Source organism: Drosophila gunungcola, unplaced genomic scaffold (assembly GCF_025200985.1).
Source record: "Drosophila gunungcola strain Sukarami unplaced genomic scaffold, Dgunungcola_SK_2 000147F, whole genome shotgun sequence".
NCBI classification, from domain to species: Eukaryota; Metazoa; Arthropoda; class Insecta; order Diptera; family Drosophilidae; genus Drosophila; species Drosophila gunungcola.
Window position 1 is genome coordinate 98,291 of NW_026453308.1, and position 26,434 is coordinate 124,724.

Sequence of the window (26,434 nt, forward strand, 5' to 3'; positions counted from 1 at the left end):
AGCTTTTGTTGCTATTTGCAATTTGCAATTTGCGCGCAGTGGGATTTTAACGCTCAGTTTTGGTTGCGCGGCCGCTGCGAGCAGTTGTTGCTGGACTTGCTGCGTTCGCCCCCCAATTTTGTTTTCTACGCCCCACTGTTTTCTCCCCCTTTGGTTGCGCCCCTGAACGCGTGTGGTTTACGTTAGAGAGAAAGAGAGTGAGAGAGAGAGCGAGCAATCTACGGCAATCGACGTGCAGGAGAGCGGGACGGAGGCATGTGCTGGGTCACAATGGCACGCAAGGACGATCCCGTTTTTAACGTGCGGTTCGTGCAATTCGTCGAAAATCAGCCCTGTTTGTGGAATTATACGCATCCGGGGTACAGCAAAAAGGAGGAGGTGCAGAGGGCGTGGCAGCAGGTGGCCAATGAGATCAAGGACACGGGTAAGTCTATATAAAACAATAACAAGAAAGAAAAACAAAATCGGTGCAAAAACAATCGCTTTTCCGCCTCATTCTTCTTCTTCTGCGCCGCCAATTGCGTGCTCAATTCGCTGTGCGTCTATGTGTGTGTCTATGATGCAAGCTTTTTTGTGCTGGTATGCGTTTGGATCCAATGCAATTTTTGTTGTTTTTACTATTACTTTTGCTTGTGTAGGTGTGTCACTGTGTCGCGCAGTTTTAGCTTGCATTTTGTTGCTGCTCTTGCGTTTGCTTTTTGGTTACTGTTGCTTTTGCGTTTGTCATTTGCTTTTGCATGGCAATTGCTGCACTTGTTGAAAATACACTCAAAAAAAAACTAGGACAACGATCTTTTATATTTGATTTTTACAAAAAAGTTTAACTTCTAAAATATAAGGTCTATTGTTCTTATAAACTATAAATACATTAATTTATATGTCTGATAATTTATGATTTAAATTAAAATCCCTAAACAAAAGATAGTTAAATATTTTATCTAATTTTCCAAACCGCCCCCGAACACAGGGTAAGGCCAGTCCATAAGTTTTTTTTTAAAGATTTCATCCGGCTCTTAATGTTATAGATACGCTTGCGATTCTTTTTAAAACCAAGGTATCAACCGTTGCAATCCTCTAAGTATATTTAAATACTTGCAACATAAAAATGACATTTTGTTAGAACACCCAAAAAAAATCTAAATATTTTTGTATACTTTAAATCAAAACTATTTTAAATAGCAATACCAAAAAGTTAAAAGTTGTTATAGTAAAATTGTAAAAAATATTTGGCTAATTCCATTCGTTATTAAGTGGCAGTATAGAAAATATATAAATATAAATATATATATGTATATTATATGTGTATACATAATATATAAATAAAAACTATTTCAAATTAAACGTTTTTTAGGTAAATCTTTAAAAATATTTGAAAAAGAATTCGTTAATACTTGCAGTATAGAAACTACATGTATAGTTTAATTCCATATTGATCTAATTGTACTAATAGTGAAACTTTTTCCGCTTAACTTTTTCAGTGCGCAACTGTCGCGAGAGGTGGCGCACCATTAGGAGCAGCTTCCTCCGATCCTTGAAGCTGGCTCGCACACAAACGGGCCGCGGCAAGCGCAAATACTACCTGTCCAAGTACCTGCAGTTCCTCATTCCCTACACCAAGTCCCGTTCCTGCCACAAGCAGCTGCCGGCGGGGACCGCACCTGGTAACAATTCCGCGGCTGGGATGGTGCTCCGAAAGCCAGGCAATACCTCCAGTGGCATGGCCATGTATCAGCAGGATCCAAATCAGCAGGATGATGACGAGGAGGCCAAGGAGAGTGACAGCGAACTGCCGCTGGATGTGCAGGTTTCCGAGGAGGAGGAGGCGGAGGACCATTCAAGGCGGGATACGGATCGGGATCAGAATCGGGATCAGGAACAACAGCAACCCACCGCCTGTCTGCCGGTCCGCCTTCAAGCCATCAAAGTGGAGCAGCCCTCCCTCAATCCACATGCGAATGCCCAGCTGGACAGGCTCGTGGGCCATCATCCGTCGCTGGTCTCAGTGCCCGCCGCTGCATTGGGTAACCACCTGGACTGGACGGATCTGACGCAGTGGTTCAAGGGCAACGCCAATGGCAATGGCAATGGCAACGGCAACAGCAGTCACCTTAGCCACCTGAATCCACACAAGTTAGCAACACCACCGCCACCGCCGGCCACGCCAGCGTTGGGAGCCTTGACCGGAGGACCCATGTCCATTCCTTCGCCACCAGATGCCGACTACTCGTTTCTGATCAGCCTGCATCCGTACCTTAAGGAGATGAGCGGCAAGCAGAACCGACGATTTCGCCAGAAAGTCATCGGCCTCATCGACAATGTCCTGGATAACATAGATGTCTAGTTTGGGAAATAGTCTACACAGGGAAAAAGTCATAACAGTTGGAACAGTGATAGGCATTAAACAAAAATATCATTCGAAACGGGTTCTTAAAACTATTTTAAATCTTAAAATCTTAGCTAAAACGCCCACGGTCGGCTTGTTATAAGCCAATAATCATATCTCAAGAAAGTTTAAATCGGTTTCAGGAATATTTTTAATACGATTATAATACCTCAAATCAAAGTAAAAATGTTGATGTTATTTGAAATGAAAAGTATTTGGCAAAAATATTTTCTGTTTCTACACAATGCAATTTAAAAAATTAAATTTGATTAAATTCATAAAATGTTTACATATTTTTTACCGCCGACCAATAGATTTGTACCTTTTAGTATAGTATATGATAGTTTTTTTTAAATTATTTATGTATCGATTTAATGTTTAAAATATCACGAAGTACAAAAACCCGAATTTTGTGATATTTTCTCTCTGTGTAGAAACCACGAAAAACAAGGACGCAATTCAGAAAACACGCCCAGAGTAACGCCAACAGTGCCCATTTATTATATGTGTAGAGCGTATTTTTATCGTGCTTTTTGTTGTTGTTTAACACACACAAACATCAATTTGTTATATGTAAAATAAAAATTTAAAAAATTGAACATATTTTGTAATTTTTATGGATTTATGATAAAGTCGAAAAATGGTAACTTTTGCATGGATAGAATAAATATTCTAAAGAGAGAGTTTTGAGGATTTATTGTTTCTTTATTATTATTAATTTATATTATGGTCTTATTTTAAGGATGTGTTTATGAGATTCGTTATTAGCGAGTTCTGGAAATTTAGCTACTTTTTCAAATATTTAGCTATTTATCTATCCTTCATCAATGTTATCGATAATTCTATTAAAACAGCTGATTTTCCGATAGACCCCGAAGCTTCGAGTATTTTTTGTTGTGTTCGCTTTGATTGTTGCATCGATGTTGAAAAGCGAAAAAAGGAAGGCAAATCACTGGCATGGAATTCCAATTAACAAAATGAAATAATTGCATTATCGTCGCTGCGGAAAAATAGTTAAATGTGACAATAATTGTCGAGGCAACAACAAATACATGCGCTGTTGGGTAAGTGTGTGTGTGTGTTTGTGTGAGCGCCATGTGTTTGGCTTACGCACGTGTGTGTGTGTATGTGTGTGTGTGTGTGTGTGTGTGAGTGCTTGAGGTTTTGGTTTTATTTTGCTTACTTTTTCGATACGATTGTGATGTAATTTTGGCTTGCTGATAAGCCAAATCAGTTGAGCGTCAACCGCTGAAGCATTTACCACGTTATTAACAAAGTTGAAGTTAGTTAAATGGCACACAAACACAATGTTACATAAAAACACAGCCCTACAAGTGCCCACCAACACACCAACATACCAACATACCAACAGATTTCGGCGAAAGTTTTTGTTTATTTTAATACTTTGGCTTTTTCCAAAACGCTTTAATTGCGATTTTCTTCACATCGACAGCTTGTGACGTCATCGTGCTTGCTGGCCAGGGCACGGCCACGCCCCCCGCTACCGTACCGCCCACTGAGCATCATGAACCAATGCCGCCGGACCACAAAAACCGCCACAACCAGCACGATAATATCCGCAAAAACGGACACCAAAAAGCATTTGTTTATGCAAAAAAGGAGCATGTCGAACGGTCCAGAGGATCCGCAGGAGCCGCTGGATGTCCAGCCTCAAGATATGCCCACTTTCTTTGAAATATCCCAGGAGGATCGGCTGGCAATCGAGGAAAGGCAACGGAAAGCCTTCGCCTTCTTCACAGAAACCCTGCAAATCTACGGCGTGGAGGAGCTAATCTTCTGCTTCAACGGCGGCAAGGATTGCACCGTCCTGCTGGATCTCCTCATGCGTTTCCTCCGCCAGGAGAACATCTCCAGCGGTGACATTCCCATGTTGTACATCAAATCCGGCGATTCCTTCACGGAAATCGACGAGTTTGTCCAGCGCTGCGTTCGTCATTATCGCGTGGAGCTGGTGGAGTACGAGGGATCCCTCAAGGAGGCACTCACCCACATGGCAGCCGACATGCCACGCATCAAAGCCGTCTTCGTTGGCAGCCGGAACACGGATCCCTACTGCCAGCACTTGGCGCCCATGCAGGTGAAGCCAAAGAAAACTCCCTACTTTTCCATTCAAAATTTACAAGATTTATTACGGAATAGATAGGAAATCCTTAGGATGGGTTCATGATTTATGGTTGCCAAAGAAATCTTTATCTACATGCAGGCCTTAATGTTCAAATACTTTGAAAATTATTTATGATCATTGTCACAATTTTAAACTTTCTAATGTTTAGCAGATTTTTGTAAATGAAATCTTTTTTCTAACGTTCTCTTTTATTTTAATAATAGTTATATTTTGTAAAAATCAGTCTCGAATTCATTAGTCAATTTTATTATTAAAGAATCATAAGCACTGCCTTTATTATCATTGAAAGTAACATTTTCTTTTGTAAATATCACTCTGATATGCATTTCTAAATGTCATGTTTCTTGTAACCTAGATAAGGGAAGGGTGTACTTATAAACGATACTCGTTGTGTTTAAGGGTCTGTGGCTTATTTGCTATCAAGCACGTCTCATTTTCCTAAGTAACATTTGAAAAAACGTGATTAGAATTTGTTGTAATCAAATTTAAGCTACATATGAATGCCCTTCAAGTATTAACCTTTTTTTTTCAGTACCTATTAATTGATTTTTGCGAATCTCATAAGGTTAATGATTTTTTTTTTTTGTGGCAATTAGTCACCAAAGATAATAAAACATTTGAAAGATACTAAGTCATTTGAAAAATAGAAGTACTTACATCTTTTAGTTAAAATTCGATGTTTACATTCCCATTTGTTCTTCATTCAAAGGCAGTCTAATACTTTATAATTTCTTTCCTATTTCCAGCCCACCGACAACGACTGGCCGCCGATGATGCGTCTGAATCCTCTGCTGGAATGGAGCTACCACGACGTCTGGCACTACATCCACATGCACTCGGTGCCGTACTGCAGTCTGTACGATCGGGGATATACCTCGGTCGGTAATCGATCCAATACAATTCCCAATCCGCACCTCCGACACCTCAGAGATCCCGATTCCCAGTGCGGCTGTGATTCCGATTCCGGCTGCTCCTGCGATCCGAGTGGCTATCGACCCGCCTGGGAGCTGGACGATCCCGCCCTGGAACGTGCTGGTCGCCTGCCCAGGAAGTAGGACACATGGGCATGGGCAAATAAAGCGCTGTGCCAGTCGCATGGATGTAGTGCAATTGAAATAGCTTAAACTCTAGTTAGTCACAAATTGTATATATGTAGATATATTCGCTTGTGATTTGGATTTCGGTACACATACTTAATCTAATATTTTTTACGACCTAAGCTAGGCTGCTGAATAAACGTGGGCTCTGTCATCGGGCCACTTTCAGCAGGGTTCACTGTTTTTGTGGCGGAATATGCTGTTTACATATGGTGTCTAGCTTTTATGGCTATTGAGTTTTAGGTCGTCAAAAACGCTCTTCTTACTTTACGAGTAACGAACGTGAATTTTACATTTTGAATCTTGAATTGCTAACAAAAAATTAAATGCTGATAGCTAAAACTCAATTAAATGAAAATTATTTGCATGTTCAAAATTATATCGTCGTTCTTAAAAAAAAGGCTTAAAATACATAAAGTTATGGTTATTAAAAACAAAAGGAAAGCCGGGATAAAGGTAAAAATAGTAAAATCGTACTGAAACAGGCAAAAAAGCCAGAATTAACTTAAAATCGCGTTTTTAACAGCTCTGCCACAACATCGCTGATTTGTCAGCACTAAACTGTTAAAACGTTTGGAGTAACAGCTTTTAACCATAACATAGCTAGAATAGCTGGAAACTCTGTCCTGCTGGCATGTTAAAAACCAAAATCGTTTGAAATCGCTGTTAAGTCATCACTGCCACTGTTAAGAAAGGTAAAAATCGCCCTTGTGTCAGCTCTGCCACTGTTAATTAAGCTAGAGAAGCACTTAAATGATGCAGCTTCCAGTCTTAAGGTAGCTACAAATGCAATAAAAAGCTGATCTGCCAACTCTTTCACTGTTGCTTTCATCTAGAAGAGCACTAAATTGCACTGCCAATTTAAAAAAAAGGTTAGAAAACAGCTTTAAAGCTTTCAATAAAAAAAGCTGATGTGACAAATCTGCCAACCGGACAGCTGATTTCGCAGCTGATTTTCGGCGCATTTTCACAACATTGCGGGCTTCTTTCGAACATTTTGCGATCATTTTACTCGATTTACGTAATCCGGAGCAGATCGTTGTCGTGGTGAATCACCCCGGCGCGAAGGCGAGAGCTGCAAACCAGTATTGCCCCCCTCCCGCTGGCCATGTCACGATCCGCCCAAGAAATGCTGGCGCTGCTGCGCGGACTTCAAATCGTGATGGAGGCGTGTGGGCGCGAGCATCTCGCCCACGGTCGTCATCTTTGGAGCAACTCGAGCATTCGTGAGCTCATCGCCGCCAATGCCGAACACACGGCGCAGCTGGTGAGGAAATCTGGTCAAAATCCCACCGACGAATTGAGAAAACTGCAACTGGCACTCCAGGAAACCGGCGAAAGGGGCTACGTGGTGGCCAAAGGCATCTGTTCGCTCCTGGACGCCAAGGTTAAGCTGTCGCGCAAGGAATCGGGCACTTCGGAGGCCAGTTCATCGGCATCGGCCAGCGTCACGAAAAATAAACCCCCCTCCACGGTGCATAATCACAGCAACTGGGACGCCGCCAATCTGGATATATCCTCCATAACGCTGCAGGAATTCGAGGAGATACTCTCGCGCAGAAACAAGGATCGCAGTGTCAGTCTGCGCACCCCGGCCACCAAAAGCAGTCAGACCAAGATGGCCCAGGGGCCGGGCAAGCCGACGGATGCGGGCATCATTACCCAGGACACGGAGTATGTCAACAATGTGCTGCGCTTTGTGGCAGGCGCCAAGGCAAAGGATCAATCAGAGCCAGAACTAGAAGCAGAACCAAATAGGCAGCCCATAGATGTGCCCGCACTGAGCCAGGTGGCCAAGCAGCGGAAGGTGCCGTCGTCGCGCATCGGCAGGATGGCCTCCTTTGGCGGCCTGTTCGCCGGTTTGGGCGTGGGCACGCTCAGCGAGCTGACCAAGGGAGCCCTCGGCCTGGGCGGATCCACAACGATGCGGGAGGCCCTACTCAGTCCCGCCAATGCCGAACGCATTGTGGACACGTTGTGCAAGGTGCGAGGAGCTGCCCTGAAGATCGGCCAGATACTGAGCATCCAGGATTCCAGTGTGGTGTCGCCGCAGCTGGCCAAGGCCTTTGAGCGGGTGCGCCAGGCGGCGGACTACATGCCCGACTGGCAGGTGGAGCGGGTGATGAACACCCAGTTGGGGGCCGATTGGCGCCAGCGGTTGAGCCACTTTGAGGCGAAACCGTTTGCGGCCGCCTCCATTGGCCAGGTGCATCGGGCCAGGCTGCTTGATGGCATGGATGTGGCCATCAAAATCCAATATCCCGGCGTGGCCCAGAGCATCGAGAGCGACATCGACAATCTGGTGGGCATGCTCAAGGTGTGGGACGTCTTTCCGCAGGGCTTCTTCATCGACAACGTGGTGCGCGTGGCCAAGCGGGAGCTGCAGTGGGAGGTGGACTACGATCGCGAGGCGGAATACACGGAGAAGTTCCGCCAGATGATCGCCCCCTATCCGGAGTACTATGTGCCGCGTGTGGTGCGCGACCTGACCACCTCCAGTGTCCTCACCACCGAACTGGTGCCGGGCGTGCCGCTCGACAAGTGTTTCGACTTGAGGTGAGCGTGTCAGCATCTCCATTGCCAATCGATCCTTATCTAGACTCTTGCAATCTCTTGCAGCTACGAGCATCGCGCCCACATAGCCGCCTCCGTGCTGAAACTCTGCCTGCGTGAGCTGTTCGAGATCGAGTGCATGCAGACGGATCCGAATTGGTCCAACTTCCTGTACGACGCACCCAGTCGCCGACTGATGCTGATCGATTTTGGCTCGACTCGCTTCTACAGGCATGAGTTCATCCGCAACTATCGGCAGGTGATCATGAGTGCGGCGGAGGACAATCGGCAGGGCGTGCTGGAGATGTCGCGCCAGATGGGCTTCCTCACCGGCTACGAGACGAAGCAGATGGAGCAGGCGCACGTGGATGCGGTGATGATCCTGGGCGAGATCTTTCGCTACGACGGCGAGTTCGACTTTGGCAGGCAGAACACCACCGAGCGGCTGGCCGCCTTGGTGCCCACCATGGTGGCCCATCGACTGTGCCCGCCGCCCGAGGAGATCTACTCCATCCATCGCAAGCTCTCCGGGATTTTCCTGCTGTGCGCCAGACTCAATGTGCGCATGAACTGCGTTCCCTTCTACAAGGACATCGTGCTGGGCAAATTCAAGGACTAGTGAGGACTTGCTCCGTCCAATCTCTTTTGCCAAGTAGCAGAGGTAACACTTAAGGGCGCTTTATTTGTGAATGCAACTGGCTCCTTTCTTTTATTTTTTATCTGTAGTAGTAGTAGTAACACTTAAGTGCGCTTATATGTAAATGCAATTGGCGACTTACTTGGTTGTATTTGTTCTGGGAGTCTTTGTTCCGAGGAGATCCATGAAACAGCCAGTGGACGTATATTAAAATAAAAAAATAACACATAACTAAATGGGACAAGCTCTGCAGTTAGGAATGGCATAGCACAAAAGTTGTTAAGCAAGTGTAAATCTAACACTTGGTATTTTTTGTTGCCACAATGGTGAAATACATTTTTTTTAATTTTAAACACAAATTTGGGTCTGTAAATAGGTGTTAATTAAAAAGGTTCATAACAAAAAAAAAAAACAGTGTTTAAAAGATTATTTTGTAATTATATTAACAGATGAATATGAAATATATTTTAATATAGTTCATTAACAAATATTTTAAAGGTGGAATGTGTTCAATTTTACTTGATTATGTGTAACGAATTCAACCACTATCGTCTCTACATTAAAGAGATCTTAAAAAACCAATAAAAAACCTTTGGTTTGTTCCTTATTCAATCGAGTATTTCACCCACCGAAAAGTATGCACCTAAATATTTCCTTTATGAGCATCTGAATGATTTCAGAATTGAAATTGAGAGTTCTAAACTGTTTTGAAATAAAAAATACCTTGTTTACAAAAGCAATGGGTTTGCTAATTAAATTTTTCATTTTTTTAATCTTAGATAGTTTATAATAAAAATATTTACATTTTTAACAGATAAATAGCTGCCATGGACTTGGATTATTTATATATGCCTTATTTATCATTTATCTAACGTGTTTTTTGAAAACTTTAAGACCACATTTTCAAAAAACAAGTTATAATTTAAATTTATCTGAATAAGTACACTAAGTACATTTTGCTAACATGATCAGGGATTTTTTAACACCTTAACTTAAATCGGTTTCTATTCGATTTACAAGAATTTCAAGATTGTTTTTATTTAGTGCAGCTTAACATGACCATTTGTTTTCTTTATATCTAGCCAACATGATCAGGGACTTTTTAACACTAACATGATCCTCCAGTTAAAAAGCTTATCTCGTTAACCAGGGCGACGGCGTCGTATGGGTAAAGAGCACATGAAAGAGCACCTAAGAGCGCGAACCGATGCGTCAGAGAGACGAAAAAGCACTAAGAGAGCCAAACGAATATCAGCAACAAATTGAATTCCATTTTCATTTTCATTTTGTGTCGGCGGTTAGCAGCGTGAATATCGCACCGGAATCAAAAATGTACGAGAAATAAAGCAAATATCAGGGATGACAAAAAAGAAAAAAAAACGAAACTGCTACCGGGCGTTAATTATTTAATTGAATAATGAAGTGCTGGTGATCGAAGTGAATAGGATAATAAATTGTGCCTTTTTAGGATTTGTTTTTTGTTGTTTTCCAAACATACTAAATCATTCAAGTATTAATTGATTGCAAAATAGTGACATTTCATATTGTGCGCGCGCCTTTTTAAATTATTCAAACTTACGCGCGCCTCTCTCTTTATTTAACTTGAATTAATGCTATACTTAATATGATAATACCATATATGATATTGTTTTTTTGTTGTTTTTGTTGAGAGTGCAGTGCGTGTGTGTTTGTGAGGAAGTTATAGTTTAATGTTGGTTAGCTTCAATTGTCGAGCAACAAAAAAAAAAAATAAAAAAATAAAAATAATAAATAACACAGCATCACAGCAACACAGCAACAACAAAAGCAAAAAACAACAAAGCGATGCTGATTGATGTCACACACACCACAAAAAATAAAGTAAGTAGCAGACAATTGGATTTGCATGGCGAAGAAGAAGAGCGAAGAGCCGAGTTTATCAATGAAAGTGAACTGTGGGAGTTGTTCGTTTTGAGTGTGTATAAGTATTTACACACACATATTTATTCATATATATATATATTTATATATATATATATATATATATATATATATATGTATATGTGCAACCAGTGGTGCAGTCAAACGGGGGCTTTAGAGGTTATTAACCCTCCCCCCCATCCCCCCCCCGAGTGTCTTATATATAAGTATATCGAAAGAATATACATACGCATCTCTATTAAATTAAACATTTTATAATCAGAAAATTAAACGATATTCAAAGGGTTTTTCTAGTACACTAATTCATAGTTCGCTATAAAATACAATAGTATATAGTATCAGAGCAAGAAAAGTATATAAAAATAAAAAATCTCTATAATAACGAAGATTTAGTTATCGCACGATAAATATATCAAATTATATAAAGCAAAACTATGCATATATAGTTAATATTGAGTGAACTATAAAATCAAAAAATGTTCCAAAAATGTCGATTCCAGATTGAAAAAATAGGTAACATAGTTTTTGGATCGCAAACATCCTCCTCAAAAAATTGGATCTACGCTAGTGCGAGAATTAAATTAGACGTCCTCCATTATTCCATTATTGTAACGATGCTACGGGGGGAAAAGGAAAAGATTTGAAGTGGAAAATATACAACAAAATAGAGGGAGAATGAGAAAGGGTGTTAAGAATTGATAACAAAATACTTGGAAACTGATAGGCTGACCTTTGTTATCCAACCAATTGTGCTTACTAATCGAAGAGGCCAGAAAGTAAGAAAGGATTTTTTTTTTTATATTTTTATTGTTTTCATTGGAGCTATATGATATAGTCTTCCAATTTTTATGAAATTTACACCGTAAATCTGATATATTTACTATATGTCGAAGAACTAAAAATTAAATTAAAAAACAGCAAAGTTATAATATTTTTAATTTATTTTTCCGATTGTTCCTATGGGAGCTATATGCCATAGTCGTCCGATCCGGTTCGTTCCTTCTTATGTATTACCTGCAATAGAAAGCCAACTTTTGGGAAAGTTTCATGCAGATAGCTTTATACCTGATAGACTAGTTTGCGTAGAATCGGACTAACAGACGGACATGGCTAGATCGACTAATGATGCTGATCAAGAATATATATACTATATATATATATATATATATTTATCACAGCTTTGCAAACTTCTGACTGAAACTAGAATTCCCTCTGCAAGGGTATAAAAACATAGTATTATTAAGAACTAAATCTTTTGTAAAAATTATGTTTTATTGGTTAAGAAAATAGTTCTTTTAATGGAAAGTATTTCGATTTTCGATTCCATTTCATTCAGTTTGGTTAATTTGTTCATCATTAGGTATTTACATATTTGTTTAAATATTTGTTGTCTTTCTTTTTGGGCGCTATCAAAGCACGTTGAAAACGTCTTAATTATATATGGATTGGATGAATAAACTGTTCCATATTCACATGTATTGGAATGTGCGTGTATGGGGTATGTATATGTATATATACTTCTTGATATATATATATATACATATATATATATATGTGTACTGTCTACTTATATGTATGTTCAGAAATGCCGTTGCCAGCAGCCGCTGCAACAACAACAGCAATGGGAACCTTTTGATAATCATATCACGCAGTCCACTGATAATTCGCATTGTATTTGTTTGCTGTTGTTGTTGCTCCTGCTGGTTTATCAGCCCGCTCTCCCTCCCTCTCTTTATCACCGCCTGCCTCTCTCTGCTCGTCTCTTTCGATGGCTCTCTTTCGCGATCACCAGGTCTCTTTAACGGAATAATAATAAAAAGACACAGGCAACACAAAAAATGTCTAATAGTTGATTAATAAATTTAGACTACAGTAGATCCTCATCCAATGTTTTCATATCTCAATAACATTTTCTATCATATTCCGATTTTCTGCGATCTCTGCGCGTTATTTTGCCGTTATCTCCGTTTCCCCGGACTAATGGAAAGTTTCCAGACTGTGTTTACATCGGGCGGGATTATGGAGGGGAAATTATGGTTTTAGACCCAAGGGAAATAAAAGATCCCTGGACAAATAAATTTTAGATTCCAGGGAAATTTAAGATTGCTGGATAAATAAATTTGGCACTCGGTAGGCTTTTTGTTCTTAAAGTTTATTTATGAAATAAATAATAATTGCATCCAGTTTCCAGACTGTGTTTACATCGTGCGAAAATATAGAGGGGGAATATTGCGGTTTTAGGTTCCAGGAAAATGTCAGATTACTGGACAAATAAATTTGGCACCTCGGTAGGCATTTTGTTCTTTTAACTTTTTTATTGAAGACATTCGGGTGCATTATTATCCAGTTTCGAGACTGTGGTTATAATAGGCGGGATTATGAAGGGGAAATTATGGTATTAGGTTCCAGGGAAATTTCAGATTACTGGACAAACAAATTTGACACTTCGGTAGTTGTTTTGTTCTTTTAACTTTTTAAGAATGAAATTTTAGGTGTGTTATTATTCAGTTTCCAGACTGTGTTTACATCGGGTGGGATCATAATCCAGTTTCTAGACTGTGTTTACATCGGGCGGCAATATGGAGGCGAATTTGAGGTTATGGGTTCCAGGAAAATGTCAGATTACTGGACAAATAAATTTGGCACCTCGGTAGGCATTTTGGGCTTTTAACTTTTTTATGAAAGACGTTCTGGGTGCATTATTATACAAAAACATTTGCATAAATGATTTTCTGGGTACATGATCAAAAAGAGTTTGGTTTGTTGATAATATGCTTAAGTAATGTAAGAAATGCCATAAAGCATTTATATGTGCATCAAAGTTGTGCCTATATACACTCATATGTTACTATAAATGAAAGTTAAAACTTCTTTCGATATATAAACAATGTGAAAACTATATTTTCCGATATTAAAAATATTGTATGCATTGATTGCACAAACTTATCCCTATCCTGCGATTTCCTCACAAAGAGATGGAATGCCAAAATGGAATGAAAAATTAAGCGCAGATGAAAAAAATGATTCGAAACTATTGTGTAATTTACATTAACGAGCGGATGTCGTTGGCTTCTACTATATAATGAACCAATTACCCAGTTTGTCTCTTGATTCGATTGCTCTGCAGGCACACAGATACAGATACAGATAGAGATTCAGATACAGATACAGATACAGATACAGATACAGATACAGATACAGATACAGATACAGATACAGATACAGATACAGATACAGATACAGATACAGATACAGATACAGATACAGATACAGATACAGATACAGATACAGATATAGATAAGAAGATACATCCACAGGCCCGCAGATACATTTGTATGCTGTTCTGTTTTGTGCTTTTCGCAAAGTGACTGAACGAGATTTTTTGTGGCCGCGCTGCTGCTCTTCCAATTCCAATTTCAATTCCACTTCCAATTCCATTTCATTCATGTTGAAGACACCCACTTGAATGATTATGAGGCACTGCAGATGCTCACACCAACGATTACAGATCCAGATTCCGACTCAAATCCAGATACATATACAGATACAGATAGAGATACTTTTACAGGCGCTTATTTGGCCATCGTCAAGTGACGCTTCCGCATTTGCCGGTCACCCACGTGCCAAATGCTTCAAATATATTAAATCTCAGTTCTCGAATCTCAAATCTCAAATCAGTGCCTTCCCAGAAACGCGGGCTCCAAATTATGCGATCGCTAGTCGAGTAGCGGCTGCGCTGAATGCGATCGTAGATAAGATATTCCAAATTTGGGCAGCTTTATTGGGCATTATTTTTCTTTACAAATATTAATCAATTTTAACACTAAATTCTTTAAAAATGTTACCTAATTAAACATAGCTGATTCTTCATTAACAAAAAAATGTTATTGAAAAGACAAAAGTAATGAGGGTACTTTTTATATTACATATTTTATGTTACATATTTTAAAATAAATAAGCGAACAGCCAGAACTTATAAGCTTATTGCCAGTTTGGACTGCTTATGCTTTCAAATATTTTGCGCTTAAATAATATTTACAATTTTATTTCTTGGGTATTTTTTAAATAATTGTATAAAAAACAATTACAAACCGAGTGAAAAGAATTTTGAAAATAGGAAATTAAAAAATAGTATGATAATGACAAGGTGGTTCTTTATTTCCTTTTTAATAAAATTATTGCACATTTCAATTACCTAAGTCAATAAGATATTTCAGAAATTTATAAAATAAAATTTAAACATACTTTAAACATTGCTAGATAAATAAAAATAAAGAACAATTTTTAAAATAATCCAAAACTAGACACAACAACTATATCAATTTATAACTCACATAGCAAATGTTTATTATAAATCTTCCATCGAAAATTGGTCTGTTTCGAAAAGTTTTCCATTCCATTGAAGATAATTGAAACTTCTCAGTAACTTTTTCCATTCAGCCGCATGTTTGTTTATTTATTCTGGCTCTTAAAAGGAAAAGTTTACCAATCGGATTGAGATGTTGTATACGATACGATTGCTGATCGGCATTCGGACACAAATTGACCATCTATAATTGCTGGGTCTTGAGATGAGGGGATCCATAATTGTGGATTTCTTGGGGCTGCGCAATGGCAGTATATAATTGCTTGCAATCGAAACCTCTGGGATCCTTCAAACTAGTATTAGTTTGTGATTGGTAAAACTATAGTTGCAATTTCCTCGGCTTCGGTATTCCTCTTGCATATTCATGAGACCTGCAAAATGATACCATCACACACGTACTGGTTGCCGTACTTTTCGTTGCCGATGCTTGTAATTTTTTAATAACACTTAACAAACGCCTTGGACTTGGCATGTAAATTGTTGATAAATTATGTTTTTAATGGTGCCTTGCCGCTGACGTTGTCATTGTTGTTGTTACTATTATTGTTGTTGGTTTATGTGGTCAGATAACTGGCGCCAAAGATACGCAAAATAATTCTATGAGAATGGTGTGTACGTTAAAGCGACTTTTTGGTACCTCTTTATTTTTTAAAAGAATAAAATCCGTAATAATCAGAAGAAATCAAGTTATATATAATTAAAAATTATTTTAAATAATACAAATAATTGGCGTAAAATAATAAAAAAAGGTAGTTTAGAAGTTATAACAGGTTTAATTCATTAATTTTATAATTGTTATCTAGTGTATTTCTTAAGAAAATGTATAAGAACCAATTGATAAACAATTTATAGATTGCCAAATTCAATTCTTTAAATATGGCAATTAGTTTGGCGCCTTAGGAATAATTATATTTTTTCTACGAATAACAAAGCTTACTGATAAATAATAAATTCGCCGGAAAATGCATAGTTTTGATAAATTAGCCAATCAATCCTGCTTGATACCACCGACTTCTTTTCCCACTTACCATATGCTGTCTCAATTTTATAATTTAATTCCCATAGATGCACAAATCTGCGCCTATGTGTGTATGCTATAATGTATACAAATATATCTGCTGATCTGTGCTGGTTAAATGGTAAATATGTTTTGTTTGCATTTAAGCGCACCAAGAAAAACAAACAAACGAAGCTGAAAACAAAACAAAACGCGATATTATTTCCAAAATATTACTTAGAAATACTAATAACAATAAATTGGTTTTTGGTACGTTTTGTTTCAGCCAATACGTTTTAGATTTTCATACTTTTTAGCTATTGCCGCTGGTGTTGCTTTGGTTTTTTTATTATATTTTTTAACAGCAAAAAAATTTATAAACAATGAGGCACTCAGGTCTCTTGCAGAATGCTCGTTTTTTTTTGCCCTCCCAAATATTGGGCAAAAATTAAAAAGATCTCCATTGGCAGGCTAAATCATCTGTTTGATTGCGTTGAAGTTCCGCTGAGCTGGCTCATGCTATAATATATTTTTAGTCATCACGAATCTCGTTCGAAATTGTTACGATTGTCGTTCCTTTCTATTAGTAAATTGAAGAGTTGTTTAGCCTTGTGTTGAATATAATTTAAATATTTATAAGTTTTCAAAATATTTGAGATTTTATTCAGTAAAACAAAAGAATAATGGTGTTTTGAAATCACAATGTAATTTAATGTAATATTAAATACTTTTTTTGGGGTTTCCAACAAAAAATATTGAAAATCAAGATTTTCCTATTTGCTAAAACGAAAAATATGTTTAAGGCAAAAAGACTAAAAATATGTTCTAAATAAATTTAATAAATCTATAATATTTTTTTAAAAATCTGTGCTCAAAATCACTGTTGCATCGGCTATTCGAACCTAAACCTGATTGCCCGCCTATGTATCACATAATTGACTGCATTAGCCTGTGAGCAGCCAACAGATGGCACATCACATGCAATCCACATACCCCCATACCGTACTATACTAAAATCATACTATACCATATCCATATTATACCATATCATCGTCCTCCGATCCTCCGATCCTCCGATCTTGCGATCTTGGTGAACTTGAGCGCATTGCGATGTGCTCATATATTTCTGCCGTTGAGGATGGGAAAACTCGTTATTCGTTGCATTCTTCGACCGGCGGCGTCATCGATGATGCTGATAATGATAATGATGATCATATTAAAGATGGTCATGATGCAGTTCCAATGGCATAAGCCCGGCTCGATGATGATCGCGATTTGCCTTGGCATAACGCAATGCCAAAGCTGTTGTGCCGGTTGCTGCCTGCCTGCCTGCTTTTATTATATATTTGTATACCCTTGCAGAGTGTATTATAATTTTAGTCCGAAGATTGCAACGGGGAGACATTTCCGACCCTATAAAGTATATATATTCCTGATCAGCCATAGGAGCGATCGAATAATTGAGCTGAACATTATCATGGCTTCAATGCTTTTAAACATGCACGCATATAATTCAAAATATAGATGTTTTTAAAGAATATTTAATTTTTGCATTAACTGCAAGGGTATATGAACTTCGGCTTGCCGAAGTTTGCTTCCTTTCTTGTTTTTCTTTTGTTTTCTTTGTCCGGACTCTTGTCTCCGGGATTCCGTTCTACAGACGACCTTAAGAGGGGGACTTGGGAGGCCAGTCGGTAGACTGGAGCAAACCACATTTTGTATTTCCTACACCTGCCAAAAATTTGAAGTAATTTATTAAACATTTTAAACAAATTTATGTATATTATATCGTTTAAATTTTTTATTACGTATTTGAGGGAAGTCAAAGTTATATAAACATTTGGTTACATGATCAATGTTGTTACCTGAGTGAAGATTATTTTTTTAATTCTAATACAAATATATATTTTATTTGGGATGTAAATGCTACACCTTTTTTGCCAGAAAATATATTATGGTTTTTACTGCTTTTAATAAAAAAAGTTTTGTTACGGGCGATTACTCATGAAAACTTGATTCTTATTTTTAAAACAAAGAACCTTTCTGTAAAGTAAAATTAAAGTCAAACAAAGAAGGTTTTTGTAGGTCACAAATATTTATGAATCATTTGGCTGCACACAATCAAAATATGATTTTCTTTTAATAATTATATATATGAAAAAATGCAGAAGATGTAAACAAGTATTTGTATTGTTTTCAGAGTCTACTTTATTTCTTGGTTTTAATGTAATGTTTTTAATGTAAAAGAAATAAGAAAATAAAGTTATAGAATATATTTCGATTAACTTGGATTCATGAAATATTATCTAGGCAAAAATGCAGAAGATGTAAACAAATATTTACATTGCTTTTCAAAGTCCACTTTATTTCTTGGGCTTAAAATAGTGTTTAAAATGTTAGAAAATAGGAACATAAAATATATAGAATATATTCCGATAAACCTGTATGCATTGAATATTCAATTAGAGTTTCGTATTTCTTTCTGTGTATTTTATGCTCTTCGATCGCCCAGCTCCACATTGCGGACCTGTTGCCGCATAGTTTTTGGTTGTTTTTGCCTTTTTCTCAACCGGTTCGGTTTGGTCTGTTGCTATTTTCGTGACTCTGGATCGGTGCAGTCTCCGCTGGAAATGCGACTTACATAAAGTGAATTCATATTTACACGTTTCTAATATTGCCAGCGTTTCCAGCATTTTTAGCATTTCGCTTCTGATTGTGCCCAATTATTGAAGAGGTTCGTGCGAAGGCACTAATTTCGCTATAATACCAATGAAAGTTCACTTACCGCCTTTTAAGGTCGTTCCAAGGGGGCGGTGGGTGGCTGGCGGCGCTTCTGGGGGACTGGCTTTGACTCTTAATTACGCCCGATCGTCCCATATCAGTGCTACGTAATGAAAACAAAATATACAACAAGGAATGTATAAAAAGTCAACCAGAAAAACGTAATAAATTGATAAGGCTCGCCAAGCGAAAAATTCAAATCATTTTTCGAAAGAGAACGAACGAAAGATGCGAATGTAAAGAGAACTTAAATTATTCTTGAATATTTGAAACAACATTCACCCCTGGAGGATAAAGATTACAGAGCTCAGGGGGTTACATAAAAACATAATAATGATAGAGTTGACATCCATATAACATACAGTTGCGGTCAAAATAATAGTAGTGCCACCGCCCCTTATCTTTTAATGCTTGTAATTGTTATATTTGTAGTCAAAATTTTGCCATGATTGACTGTTCTATTAGAAGAGACTATATATAGTTGAAAACAAAAGAAAGTTTTATAATTTTAAATTATTTTATAGGCAACATAATCCTTTTTTACTGTAAAAATTTTGTATTTTGGAAAATATTATTTTTTTGCTGGATTTAAGAAAAAAAAAAGAAACCATAATTTTTCGAAAAAGAAACCCAAACTTAATAAAATGCTGATAATTCATAATTATTGAAGTAATAAGTCTGAGCTAAAAAATAAATTTATACGACGCGTGAGCTCTTTGTAAAAATATAGGTATTAAAAGATTACTTTAGATTATGAGGTCTTTGCTTTTGAAATATCCTCAAATCAAAAATTTTCAGTGCATCGGCTTAATTGTTGCAAGAATAGTTAGGTAATATGCCTTAATATAGTAAAATATTTTCACTTTTAAGGACACAAAATTGTATAATTTTATAGAATTATATATGGATGCTTAACAAAAATTATTTAATTTTTCTCTAACTCAAAAAAGCTTAGTCTATTAATTTAAATCATATTTGTGAATAAAATTTTGATTTTAGTGATTTAGTGATTTTTTTTTAAAACCACCCATTTGTGGGACTACTTTTTGATTATTTCCCCTTCTTGGGGTTTTTTTTATCTGTTCAAATAGTGTAGAACAAGTTAAAATCACCGATGAACTTTAACATCACTCGTTGGACTTTGCCCGCGAGCGAGAATAACAAACAAGTACGGTGGTCATGCCCATAGAAGAGAGTTCCCAAGAGAAAGACGCGAAGAGAGGATCGGGGAAAGAGAAACGCACCGAGAAGAGCCAGTACAAGTGCAAGTTGCACGTGCTGCGTCTTAAGATCCCAAGATCGAAGAGAAGTCCCCAAAGAAGTTGGCTTAAACCAGCCAAAACCGGCTGCCAAAAAGATGATAAAAACTAAAAAAGAAAATAAGAAATAAAAAATAAAAAAGAAACAAAAGAAAAAGAAAAAATAAAAAAGTAAATACACATGACATTATCAACGTAACGCGGCGATGGACTGTCAAAAAGTCTATTCCAAATTTAGAACAACTCCACCGTCGTTCTCCCTTTTCGTTCCCCAGACTTCTCCATGGTAGTAATATTATTCGGGTGTCAGAGACCCCCGTGGCCGATAACGTTTTATCAAACAAATGTTTTTTTTGTCGCCGACATGTTTGCGATTCAAATTCGAACTAGCTATATGGATTCAGTACATAGTGAATAATATCTGCGTCGTTAGATGCGTCTGAAAAGCGTTTGTGATCTAATAAATCCATGTGATAAATAGGAAACTATATTTTGAAAAGGTGTTGAAGGTGTCAATTTAATCAGAATTGGTTATTATTTATACTTAAATAAATAATACTCAGTTTTCTTTATAGTTAACAAAAAACAGCATTTTTTGTAATATACAAAAATATAAAAACATTTATTTCTTTTTCAATGTCTTACACTCACAAAAAATGGAATAGTAAAAAAAAATATCTGACTTTTAAATTGAATGTTACAAATTTTAATTTATGTGGAAAATATATGATCTAAAATAGTTTATATTTAATTTAAATGCATTTTATTTGAGTGAAATATGGCTTAAGTTTAAATTTAATTTTCAGATATTTAAATTAAATTCAAATATGTTCCAATTATTTTTATAGGAAATCGAAATATTAGAAACAAAGATAATAGGAATATGCGAATGAATTTAAATAAATTAAGGGGATCTGGAGCTGACCAAGTGAAGGTGTAAATATTTGCGTAATGTCACGAATAGTCGAAACTGAGATAGAAGGGCTTATTTGATGATCTCTGATGTTTACACCGACACTTCAAAGCAGCCGACTCTGCCATGAGGAATATCCCCAATAAAGAATAATGATATAGATATAGACAAAGTAATGGATAATGTGTGTGGGAGGTGGCAGCAGGTGATCTCGCATTCTTAGGAAATGTTAACGCTGTTTGCCGTTGGCAACAAGTTGTCAACAGCTTTTGAATAACAGGTTCTGGAACGGTGTTTGAACAGTACTTAATTTGGGCCAAATGTTGGGGATCTTTTTTTTCTTTATTTCACTATTGTTTGCGCCACACAAACACCTCCCAAAGATAATGGATTCGGCTGGGAGATTCATGGACTATCATCGGTTACTCAATATATATTGAATCTTTAACCAACCAATTAGTGACACAAAACGATTTGGTCGTAAAAAAAAAAGAATAACATAATAATCATAAATAAAAAATTAAACCCCAGAAGTCTGGATCGCACATGCGGACATTCAATTGATTGTGATCAGTAAAAAAAATGTGGAATTCGGCTGAGCGAGAAAAAAAAAGCTAACACCTCTACGCTTGCTTTATCATTTGGCTCATTTTGTCAACGGCTGAAAAATACGGCACGAATAAAATAAGCAAATACGAACTGACGTCGCTACATGACTGGCATTATTTCGCCCTAATAATTTGCCCGACTTTGGTTGCCTTTTTTATTCAAATGCGCAAGCGCAAAGTCGCGTGCCGCTCTGGAATCGAAGTTGTATAATGCCCGATCCAATGCGATCTCCAGATCTTTAGCATGCACAACATGTTCCAACAAGTGCCTTGGCATTAATTCGTAAAAAAAAACTAAATTCGCAAACGAAATCAAAACCCAATTGTCATTGCCAATAAAATGGAATCGCTACCAAAAAAAATTGAGCTTAAGGAAGTTCTCAATCAAATAATCAACGTTACATAAAAAAAGTGTATTAGCTCTATTTTTTTTAGCAGTAGTTTACAAAATTCAAATCCAGTTTCGGATTCTGATTTAATCCTTAATATTAAATTAAATCAAACATTTTCTTCAAATTGTAATAACAGTCTGCCCCACTTATTTAGCTTTCCGTTTATAAAATCATAGCACTGAACAATTGCCATCTGTTCACATGTAAATTGAAAGCGTTTTCCAATCATTTGCCTTTGAAATGATTTAATAACCCAAAATTCGGTCTACCTTTTTCGCCTTTGATGCGTTAAACTCTCCAATGACTAGCAGATGATGATAATAATTATGGCAAGCCAATACCAACACGCATGTCATTCGACTTGACCTCTGGTGGTTTCTCTGTTGGCCACACCGGGATTTATCGGAACAAAGCCATGTCCTTTCTAAATTTTCATTTTCCTCGCTGCGAGTGTGTGAGTTTGTGTGTGCTTGTGTAGGTGACGTTGGGGCGGTTTGTTGTTGCAGCCCGGAAATGGCAAGTGAAAACATCCAGCTCAATTTGATTGCCCCGGGGATCCGACTCAGTTGTGATGTCGACCAAAGAAAAGGCTACTAATACACCTCACTAAATTTTAAGCTGAAAAAAAAAAATTGTGATACAAAAAAAAACAGATAAAAACTATACCCCTAGGATATATACACGATATGATACAGACGGCCTTAAAGAATAAATGGAATGTTCATATATATTTACGTTTTAAGCAAAAATAATTTTTTTGACTTACTAATTAACAATTAAGATTGCATTTCTGTGACTATTAAGCAAGGACATTTTTGTTTTCAATTACATTTATTTTGAGTTTTTAAATAAGATGCCCTAAGTATAAGTATATAGGTATATGTTTCAAAGGATCGTCTTACAAGTGGAAAATTTTGTGATACAAAAATAAAACAAATTTATTTTACATGTAGATTGGGGTCTCATTACCTGAGATTAGGATTAGGATTTTAATTTGCATTTTGGATGCTGGCATACCAAATCATATTTAATGTGCTTAAGTTCCAAGCTTGAAACTGTATTTTTTTATTTAGCAGGATAAATTTAAGTTTAAATTTAATTTGCTTCTCTTGTATGATAATATTTTTAAAAATTTTAGCGGCTTTAAATAAAGATATCTAGTTTCATGGAATAGAACATTTTTATGCATACAAAAAAGCCTTGGCCATGTTTTTACTGTATTAAGGGGATTTTTTGGGTTTATCGATCTAGTCCCTCATATTCCGCATTCAGCCCATAAAGCACAGTGTGTATAGGTATGTGCGCCCATATAAATGTATGTACAATAGATATAGATATACCTGAGCAAGGTACTCACTGTGTGTAGAATAAGCCACAACAATTAACAATTGAAATTGATAAGAAATTTTTAATTACGCCGGCATCGTCGCACTCGCCGAATGGCAAAGGCGTTTTTCTCTGTTTCCCTACATTTTATGTTTTTATTTAAAATTGTATTTTTCTGCTGTTTTTGTTTGGTTTTATCTGTACTACTGAAACGTTGGTCTAATTACCGAGGGAATTATAGAGGTCTCACCTGAATTACCACCCCCAAAAAGCCCCCATATCGGAATGTGTGCGATAATCAAGCTGTTAACATATTGTTTACATTTTCGATTGGCTGTAACCATTAATCAAATAGAATCGATACCTATTTGCACACTTGTTGGGCATTGTAATCACACTCAACGTTTTTGCCTTCCTTTTTTCAGTTATCACCTTGAAGGGGCTTATCAATTTTGCCAGCACATAAAGATGTTATCTTGGAAATTAGTTTAGAGGTGAGTCAATCGATTACATTTATGAATAAAGCCTTTTTAAATGCCCACGATTTGCTATTGTATATTCATATTCGGCTGGCGAAGGAGGAATATATACTCTCTCATACCAAGTAATTCGAAAGTGCATAAACTCAATTAAATAGAACCCATAGTATGATCAGCCCTTAACTCTTTGAATACGAAAGTTTTCGCTTAACTTGTCTTTGGTTTTGGTTCACCGCCTTCGACCACCAGTTAAATTGAGTTTTGCGGTTCGAAACCCCTCTAAACTGACTTTGTAATTGCGCGCGGACAAAGTAATTAATTAAGTTCGGCTAATGCATACGTTAAGTAAGTAAAACCCGCCTATTGACATAGTTGCGCCCACAATAACAGCAAATACATTGAGTTGCACCTTAATATACCCATTTATTAAGGGCGTAATAGATTTCGCTTTGAATACGTCTGATTAAGTTCTCACTTCTGCCAGTGAGAGATGATGGCACACCCAATAAATATAACAATAAAAGGTGCAAAACAACAGCCAGATGATTCTTGGAAAAATTATATAACAAATTGGCTAACTGATTGCAGAAAAAATTGTAAGTTTAATTTGCACTATAAATATATATTTAAAATATAAATATATTTTTATAGATTCTCAAAAATTATTAAACATAGCAAAGGTTTTAAGCCTACTGCTAAAATCGTGCGAAGATTACTTGAAGTTAACTTATATAAACACGTTTTGTATGGGAAAACATTAAAATATTAGATATTTTTATACCCTTGCAGAGGGTATTATAATTTCAGTCAGAAGTTTGCAACGCAGTGAAGGAGACGTTTCCGACCCTATAAAGTATATATATTCTTGATCAGCATCACTAGGAGAGTCGATCTAGCCATGTCCGTCTGTCCGTCTGTCCGTCTGTCCGTCTGTCCGTCTGTCCGTCCGTTTATATGCAAACTAGTCTCTCAGTTTTAAAGCTATCTGCATGAAACTTTCCCAAAAGTTGTCTTTCTATTGCAGGTAGTATATAAGTCGGAACGAGCCGGATCGGACGACTATAGCATATAGCTCCCATAGGAACAATCGGAAAAATAAATGAAAAAAAATTATAACTTTGCTGTTTTTTAATTTTTTGTTTAGTTCTTCGACATATAGTAATGGTAAAATATTTCCGATTTACGGTTTAAATTTCATCAAAATCGGACGACTATAGCATATAGCTCCCATAGGAACAATCGGAAAAAATAAATGGAAAAAAATTATAACTTTGCTGTTTTTTAATTTTTTGTTTAGTTCTTCGAGATATAGTAATGGTTTAATATTTCAGAATTACGGTTTTAATTTCATCAAAATCGGACGACTATAGCATATAGCTCCCATAGGAACAATCGGAAAAATAAATGAAAAAAATTATAACTTTTCTGTTTTTTAATTTTTTGTTTAGTTCTTCGACATATAGCAATGTTTAATTATTTCAGAATTATGGTATAAATTTTATCAAAATCGGACGTCTATAGCATATAGCTCCCATAGAAATAATAAAAATATATAAAATAACTATCTAATAATTGAGCTGCAAATAATCATAGTTTCAATGTTTTTTTTTAGCACATACTCAAGTAAATCATAATTTAAATGTTTTCAAAAGTATTTAATTAATGCAATAGCTGCAAGGGTATATGAACTTCGGCTTGCCGAAGTTTGCTTTCCTTCTTGTTTTTTATATATTGTTTTCTCCACCCTCTTATTTAATCATTTGTCATAGCATTGCACCGAAGTTTTGCCATTGTTGTCGCTGTCTTTGTGTGATGTTGCTGCTGTGTTGCAATTTGTGTTGGTGTTGTCGGTTGTGTCTGTTGCATTGTTGTCAGCGTGGGGTTGCGTGTGGGCGGAAGGTTGGTGTGGCTGAGGGGGTGTGTATGGGTGTTGCATGTTGCACGCACACACAAACAATATCGCCCCCCACTTTGTGTCCAGCACTCAAGTAAGCAGGTCAGCGGTTCTTGCGGTTTAACTCACTTCGAAAGCACCACCACCGCCCACCAGCCATTTGCACCACCCACACTCCAACTCGGTCAACGTGTGGCTTAGTTCAAGTTCTCCCAACCCAAACCCAAGCCCAAACACAAACCCAAACTCAAACCCAAACCCAAACCCAATCCAAACCCCAAAACCCAAACCCCAAGCTTAAAACCCAAATTCAATCCGCTATTATGCAATTTAATTCGCACACCTATCGTGAGCTTAAAACAGAAATTGATTTTTTGTTGGAGAGTCTCGAGGTGTCCAGGTGTTGGTCATACAGAAAGCAAGAAATCAATTTCAATTAACCAAATACATATGCCAGCAGACCGTACAAGCAAACGAACCAATAAATAAATAAATAAATATGCATGAAACAGAAAACCTGCAGATGAAACCTGAGAGCTCGCACTGAATCCGCATCCGAATCCTTGGACCGTCGTCGTCCATAAATTTCCCAACAATTCGCAATGTTTTCGTTTCTGCAGAAAAAAACATGCTGAAAATAATGTTACTCTCATAACAAATTCGAAAATAGGTTAGGTTTTTAA

The 26,434-nt window shown here is 37.1% G+C and overlaps 4 protein-coding genes across 6 annotated transcripts in view; all 4 read left to right on the forward strand.

Moving 5' to 3' along the window:
• Positions 1-36: 36 nt before the first annotated feature.
• Positions 37-2,436, forward strand: LOC128265700 (uncharacterized). Its single transcript, XM_053001892.1, has 2 exons — positions 37-424; positions 1,479-2,436. The coding sequence occupies exons 1-2, from the start codon at positions 256-258 to the stop codon at positions 2,339-2,341; spliced, it is 1,032 nt and encodes a 343-aa protein (XP_052857852.1). The 5' UTR covers positions 37-255; the 3' UTR covers positions 2,342-2,436.
• Positions 2,437-3,249: 813 nt separating this feature from the next.
• LOC128265698 (FAD synthase) lies at positions 3,250-5,821 on the forward strand. 2 transcript variants are annotated; one of them, XM_053001890.1, is made up of 3 exons: positions 3,250-3,447; positions 3,837-4,481; positions 5,276-5,821. In XM_053001890.1, exons 1-3 carry the CDS (start codon positions 3,436-3,438, stop codon positions 5,582-5,584), a joined length of 966 nt encoding a protein of 321 aa, XP_052857850.1. In that variant the 5' UTR covers positions 3,250-3,435; the 3' UTR covers positions 5,585-5,821. The 2 variants fall into 2 exon arrangements, with proteins under 2 accessions (XP_052857850.1, XP_052857851.1); XM_053001891.1 differs by lacking the exon at positions 3,250-3,447 and adding an exon at positions 3,518-3,665.
• Positions 5,822-6,564: 743 nt separating this feature from the next.
• Positions 6,565-9,473, forward strand: LOC128265696 (atypical kinase COQ8B, mitochondrial). The gene is made up of 2 exons (XM_053001888.1): positions 6,565-8,182; positions 8,246-9,473. Exons 1-2 carry the CDS (start codon positions 6,735-6,737, stop codon positions 8,796-8,798), a joined length of 2,001 nt encoding a protein of 666 aa, XP_052857848.1. The 5' UTR covers positions 6,565-6,734; the 3' UTR covers positions 8,799-9,473.
• Positions 9,474-9,946: 473 nt separating this feature from the next.
• Positions 9,947-26,434, forward strand: part of LOC128265695 (ABC transporter H family member 2) — a 52,861-nt gene continuing 36,373 nt past the window's right edge. For both annotated transcript variants that reach the window (XR_008268904.1, XR_008268905.1), the window contains exons 1-2: positions 9,947-10,676; positions 23,804-23,872. The gene's annotated coding sequence lies outside the window, so the exon portion shown is untranslated. The remainder of the gene's footprint in view (positions 10,677-23,803; positions 23,873-26,434) is intronic.

Excerpts from the sequence above, each read along its gene's own strand:
- LOC128265700 (XM_053001892.1), top strand. The coding sequence starts at position 256 with ATGTGCTGGGTCACAATGGCACGCAAGGACGATCCCGTTTTTAACGTG. Across the intron at positions 425-1,478 it reads CAATGAGATCAAGGACACGG|TGCGCAACTGTCGCGAGAGG; the intron begins GTAAGTCTATAT and ends TAACTTTTTCAG.
- LOC128265698 (XM_053001890.1), top strand. Across the intron at positions 4,482-5,275 it reads AGCACTTGGCGCCCATGCAG|CCCACCGACAACGACTGGCC; the intron begins GTGAAGCCAAAG and ends TCCTATTTCCAG.
- LOC128265696 (XM_053001888.1), top strand. The coding sequence starts at position 6,735 with ATGTCACGATCCGCCCAAGAAATGCTGGCGCTGCTGCGCGGACTTCAA. Across the intron at positions 8,183-8,245 it reads GACAAGTGTTTCGACTTGAG|CTACGAGCATCGCGCCCACA; the intron begins GTGAGCGTGTCA and ends AATCTCTTGCAG.